The following is a 16,822-nucleotide window of genomic DNA, read 5'->3' on the forward strand; positions in this document are numbered from 1 at the left end:
GGAAATAGACACTCTGCTATACTTGTGGAAGAACTAAACTTGAGATTAGAGAGGATATATTCTCTCCCTAGAAAACTAGATAGAGGTAACCTTAACAGTGTTTAATTAAATATAAATTAGTCATCATATGTCTCGTATGTAAATTGCCGAAGTTTAAAAATCCTCTCCATAAAGAAAAAGAAAAAAAAAAAAGAAATTTAAAAATACCCGAGAGGACTTCCACCACGCGCCTTTAAAGTGAATACAGATCAACGATAATGAAATGCACACTCCGAGTCTGGCAGCCAATTGATTGAGTTAGTTCCCGATCAATTGCAGTGCGTACTTTCAACGACGTAAACGAAGGCCGTGGGATTGCCTAACAAACATTTTTGTTTTCTTATCAGCTTTCCCCTCAGCGTTGCCAATGCGAGTAACGTCATTTCTGCAAAACTCTCCTTCTCTCTCTCTCTCTCTCAGGCACTGACTCTCTCCGACCGACAAACGCGTTAAAGAGTGTAGATTACACCCTAAATTTTCAAACTCCTTGCTCTCTCTTCCCTCTCTCCCGGTTTCTCTGCTTCTCCGATCCAGATAGCGTGCTGTAACAAAACCCTAGCTTATTAAGTTTCATAGAAATTGTCTCATTCGATCCCATTCGGAACTCTCCGATGTCAAGAATTTGATAATCGTTGTCGATATTCAAGTTTTTTTTATTATTATGTTTTACGAGTGGGCTGCGAGATTCGAGTTTTGATGAATAAAAGTTAGTGATTCTTTGGACCTATCTTTCATTTTCAGCATCAATTTTGGTGACAATGATCGTGCTTTATTTTGGCAATTTTACGAAGATAGTTTAAGGATATTGATTCGATATTTTCTGGCTGGTTTTATTGTCGATTGCGCTGGATCAGAGGATGAACTTAGCTTGACATCAGCTGGTATTTGGCTTTTTTTTCCCCCTTGATTCGTGCCGTTTATGATTGAATGCGTTTTAAAGGGTTGTAGCTGAGCAATAATTGAAGGATTGCTTACCCTAAAACAGCCAAATTTTATCAGTTTGCTACGCGGGATTAGAATGAGTAACAGTGTTGTGCAGGGATAATTTTTGAAGGCGGTGATAGGTGTGCTCGGTTTTATTTGGATGTTGTCAGGATATATGGGTATTGTTTAGCGGATGCTGGATTTTGTATTTGAGTTAACGTGTGGTGACAAGTGGGTTCTGAAGTCAAAGGAACCATACCGATCATATTGTGTTTGGTTGTTAAAATTAATTTAGCAAAATGAGTTTAGAAAATGAAGAGCAACATGGACTGAATCAGCACGCTGAAGCAAGACGCGAATCAGAAAAGTAATGCACTTCCAATTCTTAAATTTTCAGTGTTCAATATTGACTCAAACTTGCTTTCTAATATTGATTTTATTCTTGTTATTTTTTGAATGTGGATAAATGATCCAGGAAGTTAATTTCTTATACAAGAGATTTTCTACTATCGTTGCGTGAATTGGATGTTTGCAAAAATTTACCTAGTGGATTCCACAAATCGATTCTTAGGTGAGTGGCAGGTTATGTCCTTAAATTGAGAGAACAATTCTACGAAATTTGAAAATAGGAATATCGGTTTTAGTTGTTAATGATACTGCTGTTGCTTTCCGCATGCCATGCTATGAATCTCATTTCCTTTCTTCTCCTTGCTTCTCCAGTGAGTTTGAGGATACTCCACAGGATAGATTCAGAATTTCTGGCAGCTTATCATTGCAAAATTACAGACGCAATGAACATGGTTCATCGCCTCCCACTAGAGGGGATATGAGCAATTATTCCAGGGGAATTCATGGAAGGTGGGATAGTCATTCCTCTGGAAGGAGTGATCATGACAGTGACTCACAATCTGATTGGGATTCAGGTAAGGTTTCAAATAAATTAGTTGACTTTCGTTTAAAATTGTCCTTCAATCATGGGATTGTGTTTTAGAGTAATGTTTTACATTTTGAAATAGCACCTTATACATTTTTGGACCAATTGCATCTCATCTGGACATGTTCAATTTATTATGTGAAATGCCATCTTTTGAATATGAATTATTTTTGGTAATGTAATGCGTGAAACCTGGACATGTTCAATTCATTATGAATTATTTTTCAGTAATGTAATGCATGGAACCTTCATGCCTTACATTTTGAAATAACACCTCATACATTTTGTTACAAAGGAAGTTTTTCATTCCCACAGTATCCCACCTACTTGCAGTGTTCAATTCTTCTTAGTTCTTGATGTAATCCTACAAAAGCTCTCATTCATCCTTGAACAAGAAATGGGAAAGCTGGCCAATTCATTAAATGTGATACTTCCATACTCTGGCAACAAAAAGCTTTTGACTCATTTCATATCCATAGAAACAAGCTGTTAACCTGATCATATATTTATCGTGGGGAGAATCAACTATTGCCTGTGTTTTTGGGTTTGAATAATATTCAACCTTATAGCTGGTTATGGTCTATTCATAGTTATTAAAGAGGCGCGCCTCAGGCACGCCTCAAGCTCAAGGCTCACCAGGCTCGAACCTTAGCGCCTTATGCGCCTAGGTGTGCGCCTTTGTTCCAGGCGCAAGATTCTAGAAAGGCATGCTTTCTTTATTTCTATCTTTAGCGAGCACTTTCATTGGCAAGAAGGACAACCACTTAAACTCAAACCAGCAAACCCAATTCAAGATATATGCCAAAGGAAAAAAAAGAAAAGCATCACATTTATTTGATTTTTATGAATTTTTAAAATTTTTTACTTTTGTGCCTCACCTCGCTCAGGCGCACGCCTGAGCCTTGCGCCTTGCGCCTAGGCTCTAGGACTCCTCGGCGTCTTAGTGCGCCTTGAGCCTTTAATAACTATGGGTCTATTTGAGATACAAGCTTATTTATCAACCCACTTGTGGAATTTAAGAGCTGACCTTGGCATGCTTTATGAGAATTTAGGGAAGCCTCTATTTGTTTGAATGGAAATTAGGAGTTGGGATAGCAGTATAGTGATTACAGTTCCATTTTCATGTTCCAACTCTTCTATCCTGAAATGCAAAGTTGATAAGTGTCAAGAGATTTAAGTTTGAGAAATTTATATGGTTGATTTGAGTGTATCTCAAATATCTCAAGACGCTTGAAGATGGGGGATATGGTGGTGTTTAGTTTTTTACATGTAGTCTGTACTATGTCATGCTTGAGGTGGTTTAGTCATGTAAAGTGTAGACATACGGAGACTCCAGTTAGACATGTAGAGCACATTGGATTAGAGGATAGAAAAAAAAAGAAATGATAGACCTAAACTGACTTGGAGAAGAGTAGTACAACATGACCTAGAAGCATTGCACATTCCCGAGGATTTAACGTAAAATCGTTTAGAGTGGAGAAAGGGAATCCATTTAACCGATCCCAATAAATTTTTGAGATAAAGGCTTAGTTGAGTTGAGTTGAGTTGAGTTGGTATATATTCCTATTCTTGCTGGGTGACTGGATTAAAAAATACGTAAAATAATGATGAGTGTTTCTGATGGGTTCTCGCCGTATGCATACAGATTATTCGCTTTTCAAAGCATTATCATTAATTACTCAGCTTTGTTGTCATTCCATTTCTAGTATCATTGATTTGTATATGATACCATAAAAAATTGTGCCCTTTACTGCCCTTCTCGGAGAAGCAATTCTAAAATAATGTTGCCAAAATATTAATGGATTATGGATTTGTGCAGTGCATTTTTCTGATTTAGTAATGTGTGTTGCGACTGGTTGAACGATGCATGCTAATGCACAGATTCTGGAAAGCGTTATGGCAATCAATCTCAGCGATCCTGGCAAGTTCCTGAACATGATGGACTCCTTGGAAGTGGTTCTTTCCCAAGACCATCTGGATATGCTGCAGGGTCATCGGCTCCAAAGTTTCGAGCTAATGATCACTACCAGCTCAATAGGAGTAATGAGCCATATCACCCACCTCGTCCTTATAAGGTGAGACCTGTTATTTTGTTAGTATGATACTGTTTGAGAATTTGTACTGGAAATATGTTGCGTGATTGGGTCTGGATTTGGTGATGTGCAACTTTTTCTATTGCTTCATATCCATAGCAAGCAATGAAATTAGGACTATGAACTTTCAGAATCTGGGTCTGACTCTTCCCTTGATATCTAATTTATTTCTGCCCAGGCAGTACCTCACTCACGTAGGGACACTCATGACTCTTACAATGATGAAACTTTTGGTTCTTCTGAGTGCACAAGCGAGGATAGAGCAGAAGAGGAAAGAAAGAGAAGAGGTAATAGTTCCATTTGCTCAAGATTTTATTGTAGAACTGTTGATTCTTTTTTGCTGTTTTTGCAATGGTAATTTACCATCAATTAAATGTGAATTTTTTAAATGATGACTTTCCATTCAGCTTCCTTTGAACTGATGAGGAAGGAACAACATAAAGCTTTTCAAGAAAAGCAGAAGTTGAATCCAGAGAAGGGTAAGGATGACTTCGATATTAGTGAGTTGATGAAGGATCCAAAAGATGATAAGAGACTTGTGATTAGAAAAAATGAATCAGATGAAGCGGTGACACAGCCTTCTTCAATTACTGATTCTGATAAGTCTTCCTTTCCCTCACCAGCTCCTGTATCTAGACCTCTTGTGCCTCCAGGGTTTTCAAGCACTATAGTGGAGAAGAATATTGGAATAAAATCTTTGATTCACCCTCAACCATCAGAGGTAATTATCTTCTTCTTCCTTTTTTATTTATCTATTTATTTTTATTTTTTTTTGCATTCAAAAGTTGGCCTAGGGATGCTATTTGTTTCCATGCTTTCTTCTGAAGATAACTGATATGCTATTTTAGGATAATTCCCATGTGGGTGGCTTGAGTTTTAAGGTTTGTCTAATGTCTAGACTTGCACCTGTAAGATGTAACATACACATGTAAGTGAATTCATTTATCACTGGCTGGGTTTCACATCATCATCAATTGATGCTATTGAAGAAAAAGCACAATGATGTGGCATAGGTATCTGGTCATCTTTAATAAATGATTTCCTCCTGCTAGCAGTCAGAACTGTTGAAATCTCTAATGTTTACTCTTTTGCTCCATGACACTGGTTGAAGGCATTGGCATTGTAAAGAGTTGCCTTGATTTCTTATTTTCCCCCTTTTGTCTTTGGTTGTCCCATGCTGTTGGCTTTTTTGGTGGTTTCACTTCTTGATTCCAGTATCAATTTTATTATGCAGTTAAACTATGGAACAAAACTTTATCACTATTCAAGTTGAACAATATTTTTTACAGTTTGACAATCCAGTTTAGGTAATCTACTATTCATTTCAACTAAGCCTTAGTCTAGTCTAATTTGGGTTGGGTGTATGGATCCCTGCCTCCGTTCCACCAAATGTAGGGCTGCATTTGCTGAAAGATCTACAGCTACTAAATCTTTTTTCACTACATCTTCAGTATCCGGTGGAGCCAATATCAAGCAATTTTATTTGAAGTTGGCACTTAGGTTGGCCCTAATTCTCTGAATCGAATGCCCTAATTCTTTGGATGTGTATTGGGAAAATGTTACAGAAAGCAAGTTTTCTTCTTATTTTTGCCTTTGGCTACAGTGCTTGGGAAGGAGGATGTTTCTAATTAACAAAGGATAAAATTTTATACCCTTGCTTCATCTGTGTTCTAGTTTATTTACCGAATACTATATCTGTTGCTTTCCTAGTCAATTAAATATGATTGAATCTTATTCTGTCAGTACATTCTTCTACTGATTACATCTATAGATTGGCAATGAACACGAGAGTAGCCATTTGCATACCAAAGGAAACCATTCACTTAGTGGGACATCTAATAATCTAGAGGAGAAACAATTTCTAGAACAGATGGATTCAAGAGAGCAGCAGCATAGCGGTCCAATTATTCATGTTGCAGTCAACCAAAGTGAAAAGATTCTGAATTTGTCATCAGCGTTGGTTGTTTCAAGTGAAGCAGTCAGCATGGATAGTCAATATTACAAGACTTCTAAACTTTTGGCAGCTTTTGAGACTTCAGAGAACAGTGAAGTAATAGAGCTTGATGCTAAGGATGTCACGGGGAGTAAAGTTGTGGGTGAATCCAGTCCAAACCATTCAACCTCGATCCTTGACAAGCTCTTTGGCAGTGCACTGACACTAAATGGTGTTGGTTCGTCTGGTTTCATTGAGGTAATTGCATTTTCTTAATGCATAATTTTTTGGACCCTCTCACACATATTTCCACACATGCTGGCACAGACAATTGCTATGTAAAAGGAAGTACTATGTATTGCTGGTTGTTAAAATGGTGTGAATTTCAAGTGCTTTATATCTATTATCATTATGATGTAATGTTAGAATTAAAACCTTCCTATCTGCCACCTGTCATGGTATTTGTTCTGTGTAAACATGAGTTAGTGTTTGACTTCTGATTGTTCTCCAGTTCTACCATGAAGAACTGGGCAATATCACCCTTGAGTTCATGGATCAATCCCCATGGGAGTTGTGCATCGGTTTGGCACAATCATTGGGCAATATCACCCTTGATTTCATGGATCAATCTCCATTGGAGTTGTGCATCAGTTTGGCAAAGTCATTGCAGTGCTACGTCCTAGTTAAGCGTGGTTCACAGAAGTTCACAGTTGAACACAAGAAAAGCCCTTAAAAAGTCTCCAACAAATATGATCATACCATTCTATCTGCATGGTTGTAGTTAAACTTAGAACATAGTATCTGTTAGGCATCATGAGAATAAATATTTATTTGAACGGCTTATCAAAAAAGATATGTGCGAGGGTGGTTAATCATCTGACGTAAATATTCCCTCAGTTGAATTGCACAGGTCCACATTGAGCTGATTTTCTCCTTTTCCTAATGAATTTGTTGCTCATCACATGTTATTTGGTACTACTTCTAGAAGCAGAAATTTGTGTTGCAGATAATATCTTAGTATGAATTATGAAGTAACAGAATCTTTTTCTAATATTGTTTCTCTTTTGTGTTCCTGCAGCATCAGGATGTTAAAGCAGGTGACACACGGAGCCCTTGCACGGCCCAGTCTTCCAAGTTTGCTCAATGGTTTCTTGAAGAAGGTTTTAGTATTTGATTCTTGGTGTTTGAAATTATGGCTGATGTTGCTATTTGTATAGTTTTAAATATACAGTTTATTTTCTAATTTTTTTCCCCATCTTGTTATTGCAGAGAAGAAACCAATTGATAATATCTCATCTGGCAGGCCCAATGATTTGCTATCATTAATTGTTGGTGGTGAAAAAAGTGGATCCCAGACTTTTGATGTTAAGGCTATTGAGAATATTCCACCAAGTCTTCCTCTCCAAAGTCCTGGACTTGCAGATGAGCACATGACATCCAATTCAATGCCTGTTGAAAAGATTGATAAGCTAGACACAGTTCCAGCTGTACTTACGTGTGAAGACCTTGAACAGTCAATTCTGTCAGAAATTACTGAAAATGGCTCAATGCTGCAGCCTCCTTTGCTGGGCTGGAGTGGTTCTGGACCAAAGACTGAACATCAGAAAGCCGATATTGATGATCATGCATCACAGCACCTTCTTTCGTTGTTGCAGAAGGGTGCTGGTCTGTCAACTGATTTTGAAATCATATGTTCAGACGCGCAACAAAATATGGAATCTGAGAATCTTGGCGCTGTGCTCTCTAATTCCAGAGAGATACACACCGAGAACATTCACAATGCAGGCAAGCCTTTGACTCTTGAAATGCTTTTTGGAACCGCTTTCATGAAGGAATTGCAGCCAGTAGGAACACCAATTTCTGGCCCGAGGGGCTCAATTGGATCAATGAGAGTTAATCTTTCAGAGTCTCCTTTTCCTGTGATGGATGATGATCTCCTTGCTTCTACAGATGATACAACATCTAGCATATCGACTCATGGCACTGGCATTCTAGCATCAAAGCAGAGACAACAAATTAAATCAGAAAGTAATGAAGAGAAATTTTCAGGGTTTGATTGTCAAAAGGAAGTGGATTCATCACAACACCGGACTGAATTGGGATCCAAGGTTGGTGGCTTTGATGGGTCTGTTGAAATTCGACTTCCTGAAGAAGATAGCTTGATTACAGTTAGTGATCCTCTCAATCTCCAGAACTTCATGCCTGCCAGGAACTCATCTAAAGCTGAGTTATTATCCACGTCAGAGACTGCGGTTGACATTGCTGAAAAACTAGCAGCTTTAAATTCTGTATACCGGGATGAAAGGCCTTTTATAGGAGGCCAAGATGGTGGAGCCTTTTTTCATGGTCCTTATGATACGAGGGAACATGATGTTCAGTATCCTAAGATTCATGCCCAGCCATCTTCTCCACAGCTTCATCACCCTCAGTTGAATCATGCAGGGCCAATGTTCCCTTCATTAGATTCTCATGCTACCAATATTAATGCTCAGATGAAATTCATGGCCCTAGAGAACATTCATCAAGATCCTCCTAATCATCAATTTTCTGCAAATTTACTACGTCCTCCATTCCACCACCCCAGTACTGCACTGAATGGATTAGGTCCTAACCCACATAATCCTATGTTGCAGCAAATGCATATGCCTGGCAATTTTCCTCCACGCCACCTTCTACGTGGATTTGCCAGGGGTGCACCTTTGCATCCACATCCCAACAATCACGCCTCCGGTATTATACAGGAGCCAAACCCAATGCAAGGTTTCCCTTTTGGTCAAAGGCAAACCAACTTTGGTGGCATTGGAATACCAACACAAGGTAAAGCACTTGGCACTCTTTTTGTTTTTCAGCCGTGATAACTTTTGGTTAACTTCAAAATTAAGGGAGTCCGCATTACTGCCAAAGATTTTTGTTTAGGTAGGGATACCCTCTCTGTTTATGGCCTTTGTCCTCACTGTTTGCTTGTCCAAGCACAGCACTTGAATTCTGGTGGATTCACATGAAGTTTACTTATTGGAATTAAGTCCAGATTTAATGCTTATGCAACTCTGATATCTAGTTGATAACTCCAGAAGTTTTTTCCTTGAGTTTGATATAATTAAATGAGACATTTCTTCAAGTGGAGTTCCAGTGATATGTGCTATGTTACCCCTTCCAAGATATGGTCCTTTAGTTAGATTTGATATTTATATACATCAAACATGCTGATTTTCTAAAGCTTTGTTGCTGTTCAAAGTTGTGGTCTTTTCATTTATTGTTGAGCAATGGTATTTGCCATACCCAAGAGAGTTTTGATATTAATTGTATGATCTATGGTTACTTGTGTTCTTATTTTCTCATGATGATGGTGCAGCTCCTGACGTTGGTGGTGGAACATATCATCCGGAGGCTCTACAAAGGCTCATCGAGATGGAACTCAGGTCAAAATCTAAGCCCGTTCATCCTTTTGCAATGGCTGGCCATAGTCAGGGGATATATGGTCATGAACTAGACATGGGATTTGGACATAGTAAATTTTAGTTACAGCTGTGGATATGATGATGTATTTGTGATCACATGCGCAGGGCTACCCTGCAAAGGCAGTGGGTTTATTGTGCTGCTTCAGGAGGTTCATGTAGTTAAATGGTATTTTAATTGAAATTAGCATTCGGTTGGTCTTCCCTTCCTTTTTATTTTCCTCGTTTCTCTCGCTCATCAAAGTTTACTGTGGTCGAACTATACAGTCAAGTAGGGAGGTCTATGAAGTGATCTGGTACAGAAGTGCAAATATTTAAATCCCCCACTCGGAATTTTCGATGCAGTAAGCTTTGGGGAATTGTTTGAGAGTGATTTCAATTAGTAGGTTCCATTTCTCGTCACGTTAAGACTAATCGGTCTCTGAATCGAAGACGTGGTTGGACCACCGTCCACCGTCTTCTGTTGTTGAATTAAGACCTATTAATATATATATATATATATATATATATATATATATATATATATCAAAAGTACCTTATCTCCCTTCCCGTTCCCATCCCCCAAGAATTAGATATGCCCGACCCAGGCTGGATCAGATTTGGGCTGGCCCTACGAAGCTTTGTCCAAGCCCAGCATCTGAAATAAATAATTTGGCCGACCCAGTTCAGGTTTCTGTGTCCGAAAGTCTAAAGCCAAGATAGGCTGAGTCGAATACCCAAGCCGAGTATATTCTGATGTAATACCTTCTCACCTCTCATAATTTCAAGTGATCTCATGTACTTATGAACTATTTTTACCACAAAATACCCAATATAATCTCCTCAAATTTTTCAAGAAAAAAAAAAAAAATCCCAGGCAAGTTGGGTTCACCCAACTAAGAAAGAACAGGACCTCCGCCAGGGAAGGCATTTTACTACTCTTCCTGGTCCGCTACTGGGTCCAAAGCAAAAGTCCAATACTTTCTTTTTTTTTTTTTTTTCTGAGGAAAATCGAAAGTTCAATAGTTGATAAGGGTGCAAGAACAGAGAATAGTACAAAATTTTTATTGTGCAAAGCTTTCATGGATAAATGTAGATGGCATAACTCTAAAACGATTCTCCCACATACAAAACATCAAAAGCACACCTAACAGGAATGTACGCTAAAAAACTAACACTCAAAACTGTATACAACTAGCCTGAGAAACGTAACGTTTAACATAAAACTATGCTACATTTCCAAAGACCAAAAACTGTATATAAACACACACACACACACACACACACACAGAAGATCACTAGAAAGTATATCATCTTATATCACACAAATATATACAAACTTCTGACACCACCACTCATTCTGAAAGTGTTCTTGCAGATATTTTCCTTAGCCCAGCAGTTATTGTTGTGGACAACCAAAGGACAGATGCTTCCCAAGACGTTATCATATGCATATAACACAAGAAGTCAAAAAAAACTTTTCAGCCTCTCACTTCTCTTGGAGCCGAAAGGATATTCTGAGTTTTATTAGCAACAAAATTGCTGTAAGGGCCAACAGATTTTGCCTTCTCGATATCGTATGACATGAGCAACCTTCTCTGAATCAATTTCATAGAAAGTTGAACAAATAAAGTTGAACAAATGAGTTGATTATACATCTAGGTGAAAGTTAATTATACTTCTAGCAATGGGAGCTCAAACAAGTTATCACAAGATAAATTTGTTGGGTCAGAAAACTATGACACCATTCCATGTTAGCTAGTTAAGTATCATGAATATTCATGCAAGCAAAAGGAATAACTCAGTAACATTTATGATCATTAAAAATGAAAAAGAAAATTCATCTTATGAGCACTTCAGATGGTTGGCTAAAGGTGTAAATTTCATTTTAATACCAGAAAGTCCTTTGTTTATTATTAATCTTCAATGTACCCCATATGACTTATGAATAGGAAAATTTCTGTCACTGATCTAGTCCATGGTGACTCATACATCATCATCATCCATACATGGCAATTCTGTAGGTTTTTAAAAACCCATTAATCTAAAAATTATACAGAAACAATGTTTAAATTATCAAATTTTCCTCTTTTAGAACTTCTATCAAACAGGTGGTAGTATTGTGAGTAACACTGTCATGATTCTCCATTGTTGGTGCTGCTTTAACAAACAAGCTCAAGTTCTCAAGGCTAATCTCTCATAAAACTAAATAAAGCTCCAAGAATAACGGAACTCTTAAAAGAAATTCCTCTTTTTTCATTCATTACTCTTGAACAGTAGACTAGTATCGTGATGTCTAATAAATATTATGGGTGCCTCAAAAGATATGTTAGGGGGGAAAAATGTAAAAGTCAAGGAGATGAAGAAATGAAAATGAAATAGAGTAGGAAGAAAAACAAAAGGAAGAAGCTTATTATGTAGTGAAGGCACTTACATGATCCTCAAACTCGGGACTCGTCAAATTAATGGAGAGGTTTCTCATCAACAGCAATACCTGGGAAATACCCAAATAAAAACTAAGCAACAAAACCAAAATCTGAAATGTTACAACCAATGTCTAACAATAACAGTTTAAAAAAAAAAATTCCAAAATGACATACTGTTTCCAAATTTATTGGGTCCATCTGTTTCAACTTCTGCAAGTGACCACTGGCATTGGGATCAAAGACACTGCCAATGAAGCTGTACACTTGAGCAAAATCTGGCACAACTGCATTTTGATGAGGTTGAAATTATCATGCATGGGAAATCAGGACTATAAGAAGATTTTCAACGAGAATAAAAAATGCAAGTGATATCACTTCATAACAGCAATAAGGGATAAGACGAAGAAGTCAAACAGCATTAAATTGTTAAACTTTTACATTCATAGTTACCAAGCCATCAGGTTCAGGTCCCTTCTGAGAAATGGCTGAAACATTTGGAACAGCATATCCAATGACAAGACAACTCATGGGCAGGTTCTAGAATGGGTTATATGTGTAACGAACAAAGAGGGAGTAGTAATTTTGAATGAGGGAAGGACATGGGCAAAGCCAAAATTTGCTCCAGTGCTAAGCCATGTCGCTTCAGATGAGAGAGGAATGGAGGGACAGGGTAAAGTACCCATAATAAACTACAGAAACATCTTAGCTTCACAAGAAGGCATCATTTATTTATTTTTAATCTTTATAGCTTTGTTGTTTGGAGATATAGTATTCCTGTTTTGGTTATCTCATATCCCATGCTAAAATTAGGAACTTATACTGACCTCTCATCAGCTTGCCTTGATCTCCTTGGTCAATTATTTCATTAGTTTGCCAAGCCCTTGGGGTGCTCTCATTGCTACTACTGTAGCAGCAATTATGTGCAATTGTTGGATGAGCCAATCCCACATCATCTACAAATACGGATGATTACAACATTATTTTAGCAGGAGGAAGAAAAGGGGAAGAAAGAGAGTCCACAGAGAGAACATGAGTAGATGATACCTTTAGTCACTTGAGACACATTGACTGGAGGTATTGAGTTAAAACTCCAGGTTGTCAAAGTTCCACCAGCCATTGAATTCCCAAGAACTGATGATGAATCTGATCTGTAAACATATCCAGGCTCTAAAGAGGCAGATGAAGATTGAAATGGACCAGTCACTTGGGTGACAACTGGAGCTGCCAGAAATATACACATAAAGAAGGTTCAGTCCAAAATTGGAAGAATTTGACACAACGAACCCGCCCAATACCATACACACACGTATACTTGCATATTAAAGGGGCGAATAAGGAGGGGATAGTAAAGGAAAAAGAGAGGGGGGAAAGGAAAGACAACAAAGGCTGACAATCCTAACCATTTTTAGGTGCCTTTTGTGGGTATGGATGAGCTGCTTTTCTCTTTGGCCGAGGTGGAGGAACATGTTCAGTTGTCCCATTCTTTTGAACCTTCAGAAAGTACTTCTGTGCATGGCTACGTATCTGCCAAGAAAATGCATCAGATCTAACATGCAAATATATATTGACACTGGATATATAGTCCACGAGTTTTAAAAAGAAACCCAAAAAAATGTACATGAAGTAGATAAGAGATGTGCTACCAAACCAGCTTTCTTGAATACTCTCTCTTCCTCCCATCCCCTCCTTTCCCTTTTCACTTTGCAGACATGGAAGCAGCTAATTAATATAAATGGTTCCATCATTTCATTAAATTATTGCCTATCAATATAAAACAAAATCTTACCATTTTATAACTTTGCTGGTTGGTAGACACAAGATGAATCTCATGTTTTTCCCTTACAAATTTGTTTTAGTGCCATTTATGTGAATGGAACCATATCAACCTAAAAATAGAATATCAAACAGCAAATGAAGGTAAAATGGTAAACATCAAACCAAAAGAAGAGTTTAAAGATCAACTTCAATGTTACAATGATTGGGTATGAGTATTTGACACAGTAAAATGTACAGGGTTCAGACTAGCCTAATTTCCAAAATTTCATAGATTTTCTTTTAATTTCAATTTTCAAGGTTCCTTGCCTAAATTTAAGCATCTTTATCTGATCTACAAAGTGAAGAGTCAAAGTAACTGTACATAACTTGTTATTTAAGGAACTGGATGGTTTCAGCAGTCGAAATATGCTATATTAAAATACCTGGATGACGGTCTTAGATCCAACAAATGCTTCGATCTTCTTCCAGTCACGATCAAATCTGTAACGAGTCACAAAAGCAAAAGGAAATCTTTGAATTATTAAATGTGCTACATTCAGGAACAGAGTAAACAAAAACCAGAGAGCATGTTTTAACACACAATGACATAAGTAACTTTATATAATATCATATTGAACCAAATAGACAGCTTAATGCATCCACCATGCCATTCTTTTTAGAGATGCTATACCAAATGACAAACTTAATACTTGCTGAATTTGATACTTAGGGGCGTATGCAAGAACTCCTTACTAGGTTGGAAGTAATCCTAATTCTCTAGTCTCTGGCTTAGGAATATAGAATCCAAGCATATTTCTGTTCTACGATTAATAATTAATTGCAACTTAATTGGTACATTAGACTGAAAATTGAATGAACCACGCTAACGCATTCCTGTAGCCAAACTGAACACGTGTTGCTGTTTTTTTTTTTTTTTTCGGTAGATTATATTGCTGTTATATGAAAGAGAGAGATAGAGAGAGAAAACTAATAGAACAGATGAACGGAACACTTAATTTAGAAGTTCGAATATTAGCTTTTTGCTGCTAAGGCTCCGAATTTCAGTATAATCATGCCAAATACAAGAGCTTGATAAATTAAGTTGTTTTATTTGTCAGTATCTAGAATAACGTTCAAATCACTCTGTAATTTTGCAAAGAAACTGAAACCCCAATTCCAACCAAATAATTATAATAATAATGAAAGGAGACTCCAAATGAACAATAGCTTATCAATTCCCAATTACAAACCCTAATTCTTCATTTGGTTGCTAATAGAATACATACAAACAGAAAACAAAAATCGCAAATTTTCTTAATCGCATGAAACAAATTCAAAATTTTCTTCAGTTCCCCGTCACCTCATCCCCCAATTTTCCTTGAAACAAATCATAATACAAACTCCAACCACTCAATTCAAAACCCCTCCCCTCCAATAAGGAAAAAAAATCCAGAAAATTAATAGTAGACTCTGTACCGACTTACAGTTGAAGAGCTTCTAGAAACTTGTCGTGCTCTTGTTCCGTCCAGCTCTCTCTAGACTTGGTGATAGTATAAGGTTTACGGATCTTCTTACACGGATCGTCCGCAAACGCTACAGTATTAGCACCCGCACTCGTCGTTGACACCGAAGTGTTACTCGCCGTTGTAGTATTAGTAGCAGTGGTGACAGTATTAGTAGTTGTAGTAGTAGGAGTAGTCGAATTCATCTGCGGCGGCAGAGAATTGAGGCCAGGAAGACCCATACTCATGGGATCCAAGAAGTAAAAACCCTGAGCCGGGTTGGGGTTCACCGACACCATAAGCTAAGAAGTAAGAACACGAAAATGCTTCCGTTTCGAGTTCCGGTAGGTCTCCAAAGTGTTCAACTTGTTCCTTCGGTTTAGTTTTGCTTACTGTCTTTTGGTTCCCGGTTTTGTGAGGCCGCATCAAGCAACGAGAGGAGAGGATTGTTGCTTATAAATGACCAGGGTTTTTACATATATATATATAGAGAGAGAGAGAGAGAGAGCGAGAGAGAAGCAAAAGGTTTTGTGGGGGGGGGGGGTTGTTGGGGATGTGGAGGTGGTGGTGGGGGGATAAGGGACGAAACTAACCTTGCCAGCTTTCGTCAGACGTACACGTGGCCAGAGGTAATTGTCCTGATTAAAACATGGGTATCTCTATATTTGGCAAGTGGCGGTTTGGTGTAGCCGTTGTGCGCATTAAAAAATGAGAATTTATTTGCCCGTAGAAATTGACGTTTTAGCCAGTGGGTCAAACTTTTGTTAGAACAAACAGTGTAAAAGTCTAAATTTTCAGGTAAGAGACGGTGCAGAAAAAAATTAGATTGCTTTAAAAAATAATAATAATAATAAATTAGGCATGTTACTCTAATTTTCCTTTATCAATTTGAAGACTACAAACAATTAAATAAATAGCTTCCTGAGAAAAAAAATAATAATAATAATAATTTTTTTTTTCCTGCATGTGGGTAGTGAGGATTGAACGGCTAAGATGATGCCACGTGATTAAATGACTGTTGGAATTGGAGACACCGGAAAAGACTGCGCCTGAATGTTCTAGGCTTCCAGGCTTCTTCCAGTATGGTCCGGAGCGTCGGGATCTTGCAATCACATTTCAGCAGAATCGACAAATAATGAAATATAATAATCAAAAAAAATGAAGAAGAGATTAAACTTTATCGAAACGTTAAATTGGCAATGGAATTAACGTAAGATTCCCAATCATATAATGGCATATACCTAGAGAGCAAAAGTGGTTTACTTGGTCAAGCTCACAGAGCTAATTTTACCAGGCAATATGAGAATACACTAGTCTCTGAAATTTTGTTGGCTTATAGTCATTATTCAACTATCAACCATATTCCCTCTCCACTGTTCACTGAGATGGAGTGTGCTTAAAAGCTGGTGTCTGGGGGCCTACTACTGTACTAAATGAAAGGGATTTTTAGTTACCCATTGCAAAAATATATTACGCCGGAGTTTTTATGATATAATAGTAATTGGTCTAATGATATTTATTTCGCAAGGCCAGAAGTGAGGTGTTCCGTGGAAATGGATAAGGTTTTGGGCAGCCGTGAATGATAAACGTGGAAGAGCGCCCTACTACCCACTCCACCCCGTGGCCCATGATTTTCCTCTTCCGCAAGGGAAGCTGTGGGGCACTGGGGCTCCAACACCCATGTGAATTCTTAAGATGTGGGACCTTCTCGCACCCTTGATTTAGGGTTTTATAACTCATGGATCTTTCGACCATGCCTACAAGCTTTTCCCCGTAAAATTC

The 16,822-nt window shown here is 37.9% G+C and overlaps 2 protein-coding genes across 4 annotated transcripts; one reads left to right on the forward strand and one right to left on the reverse strand.

Moving 5' to 3' along the window:
• The first annotated feature begins 231 nt into the window (after window positions 1-231).
• Window positions 232-9,582, forward strand: LOC110662387 (uncharacterized). 3 transcript variants are annotated; one of them, XM_021821351.2, is made up of 11 exons: window positions 265-1,330; window positions 1,439-1,534; window positions 1,684-1,886; window positions 3,779-3,972; window positions 4,169-4,277; window positions 4,398-4,469; window positions 4,614-4,711; window positions 5,762-6,181; window positions 7,002-7,083; window positions 7,193-8,740; window positions 9,276-9,582. In XM_021821351.2, exons 1-11 carry the CDS (start codon window positions 1,263-1,265, stop codon window positions 9,440-9,442), a joined length of 3,057 nt encoding a protein of 1,018 aa, XP_021677043.2. In that variant the 5' UTR covers window positions 265-1,262; the 3' UTR covers window positions 9,443-9,582. The 3 variants fall into 3 exon arrangements, with proteins under 3 accessions (XP_021677041.2, XP_021677043.2, XP_021677042.2); XM_021821349.2 differs by having other exon boundaries at window positions 232-1,330; window positions 4,398-4,711; XM_021821350.2 differs by lacking the exon at window positions 1,439-1,534 and having other exon boundaries at window positions 4,398-4,711.
• An 817-nt stretch (window positions 9,583-10,399) lies between these two features.
• LOC110662388 (protein REVEILLE 6) lies at window positions 10,400-15,556 on the reverse strand. The gene is made up of 8 exons (XM_021821352.2): window positions 15,023-15,556; window positions 13,982-14,039; window positions 13,184-13,307; window positions 12,828-13,004; window positions 12,608-12,736; window positions 11,958-12,067; window positions 11,792-11,851; window positions 10,400-10,955 (listed from the first exon to the last, which is right to left on the reverse strand). The coding sequence occupies exons 1-8, from the start codon at window positions 15,337-15,339 to the stop codon at window positions 10,839-10,841; spliced, it is 1,092 nt and encodes a 363-aa protein (XP_021677044.2). The 5' UTR covers window positions 15,340-15,556; the 3' UTR covers window positions 10,400-10,838.
• Window positions 15,557-16,822: the final 1,266 nt, after the last annotated feature.

The sequence above is a fragment of the Hevea brasiliensis genome, chromosome 9 (assembly GCF_030052815.1).
Source record: "Hevea brasiliensis isolate MT/VB/25A 57/8 chromosome 9, ASM3005281v1, whole genome shotgun sequence".
In the NCBI taxonomy this organism is placed as follows: Eukaryota; Viridiplantae; Streptophyta; class Magnoliopsida; order Malpighiales; family Euphorbiaceae; genus Hevea; species Hevea brasiliensis.

Bases quoted from the DNA above. Each gene is read 5' to 3' on its own strand.
- LOC110662388 (XM_021821352.2), bottom strand. From the start codon at position 15,339: ATGGTGTCGGTGAACCCCAACCCGGCTCAGGGTTTTTACTTCTTGGAT. The intron at 14,040-15,022 runs GTAAGTCGGTAC...GACTCGTTACAG, and splicing joins TTTCTAGAAGCTCTTCAACT to ATTTGATCGTGACTGGAAGA. The intron at 13,308-13,981 runs GTATTTTAATAT...TTTTCTTGGCAG, and splicing joins GATCTAAGACCGTCATCCAG to ATACGTAGCCATGCACAGAA.
- LOC110662387 (XM_021821349.2), top strand. From the start codon at position 1,263: ATGAGTTTAGAAAATGAAGAGCAACATGGACTGAATCAGCACGCTGAA. The intron at 1,331-1,438 runs GTAATGCACTTC...TAAATGATCCAG, and splicing joins GCAAGACGCGAATCAGAAAA to GAAGTTAATTTCTTATACAA. The intron at 6,182-7,001 runs GTAATTGCATTT...GTGTTCCTGCAG, and splicing joins GTTCGTCTGGTTTCATTGAG to CATCAGGATGTTAAAGCAGG.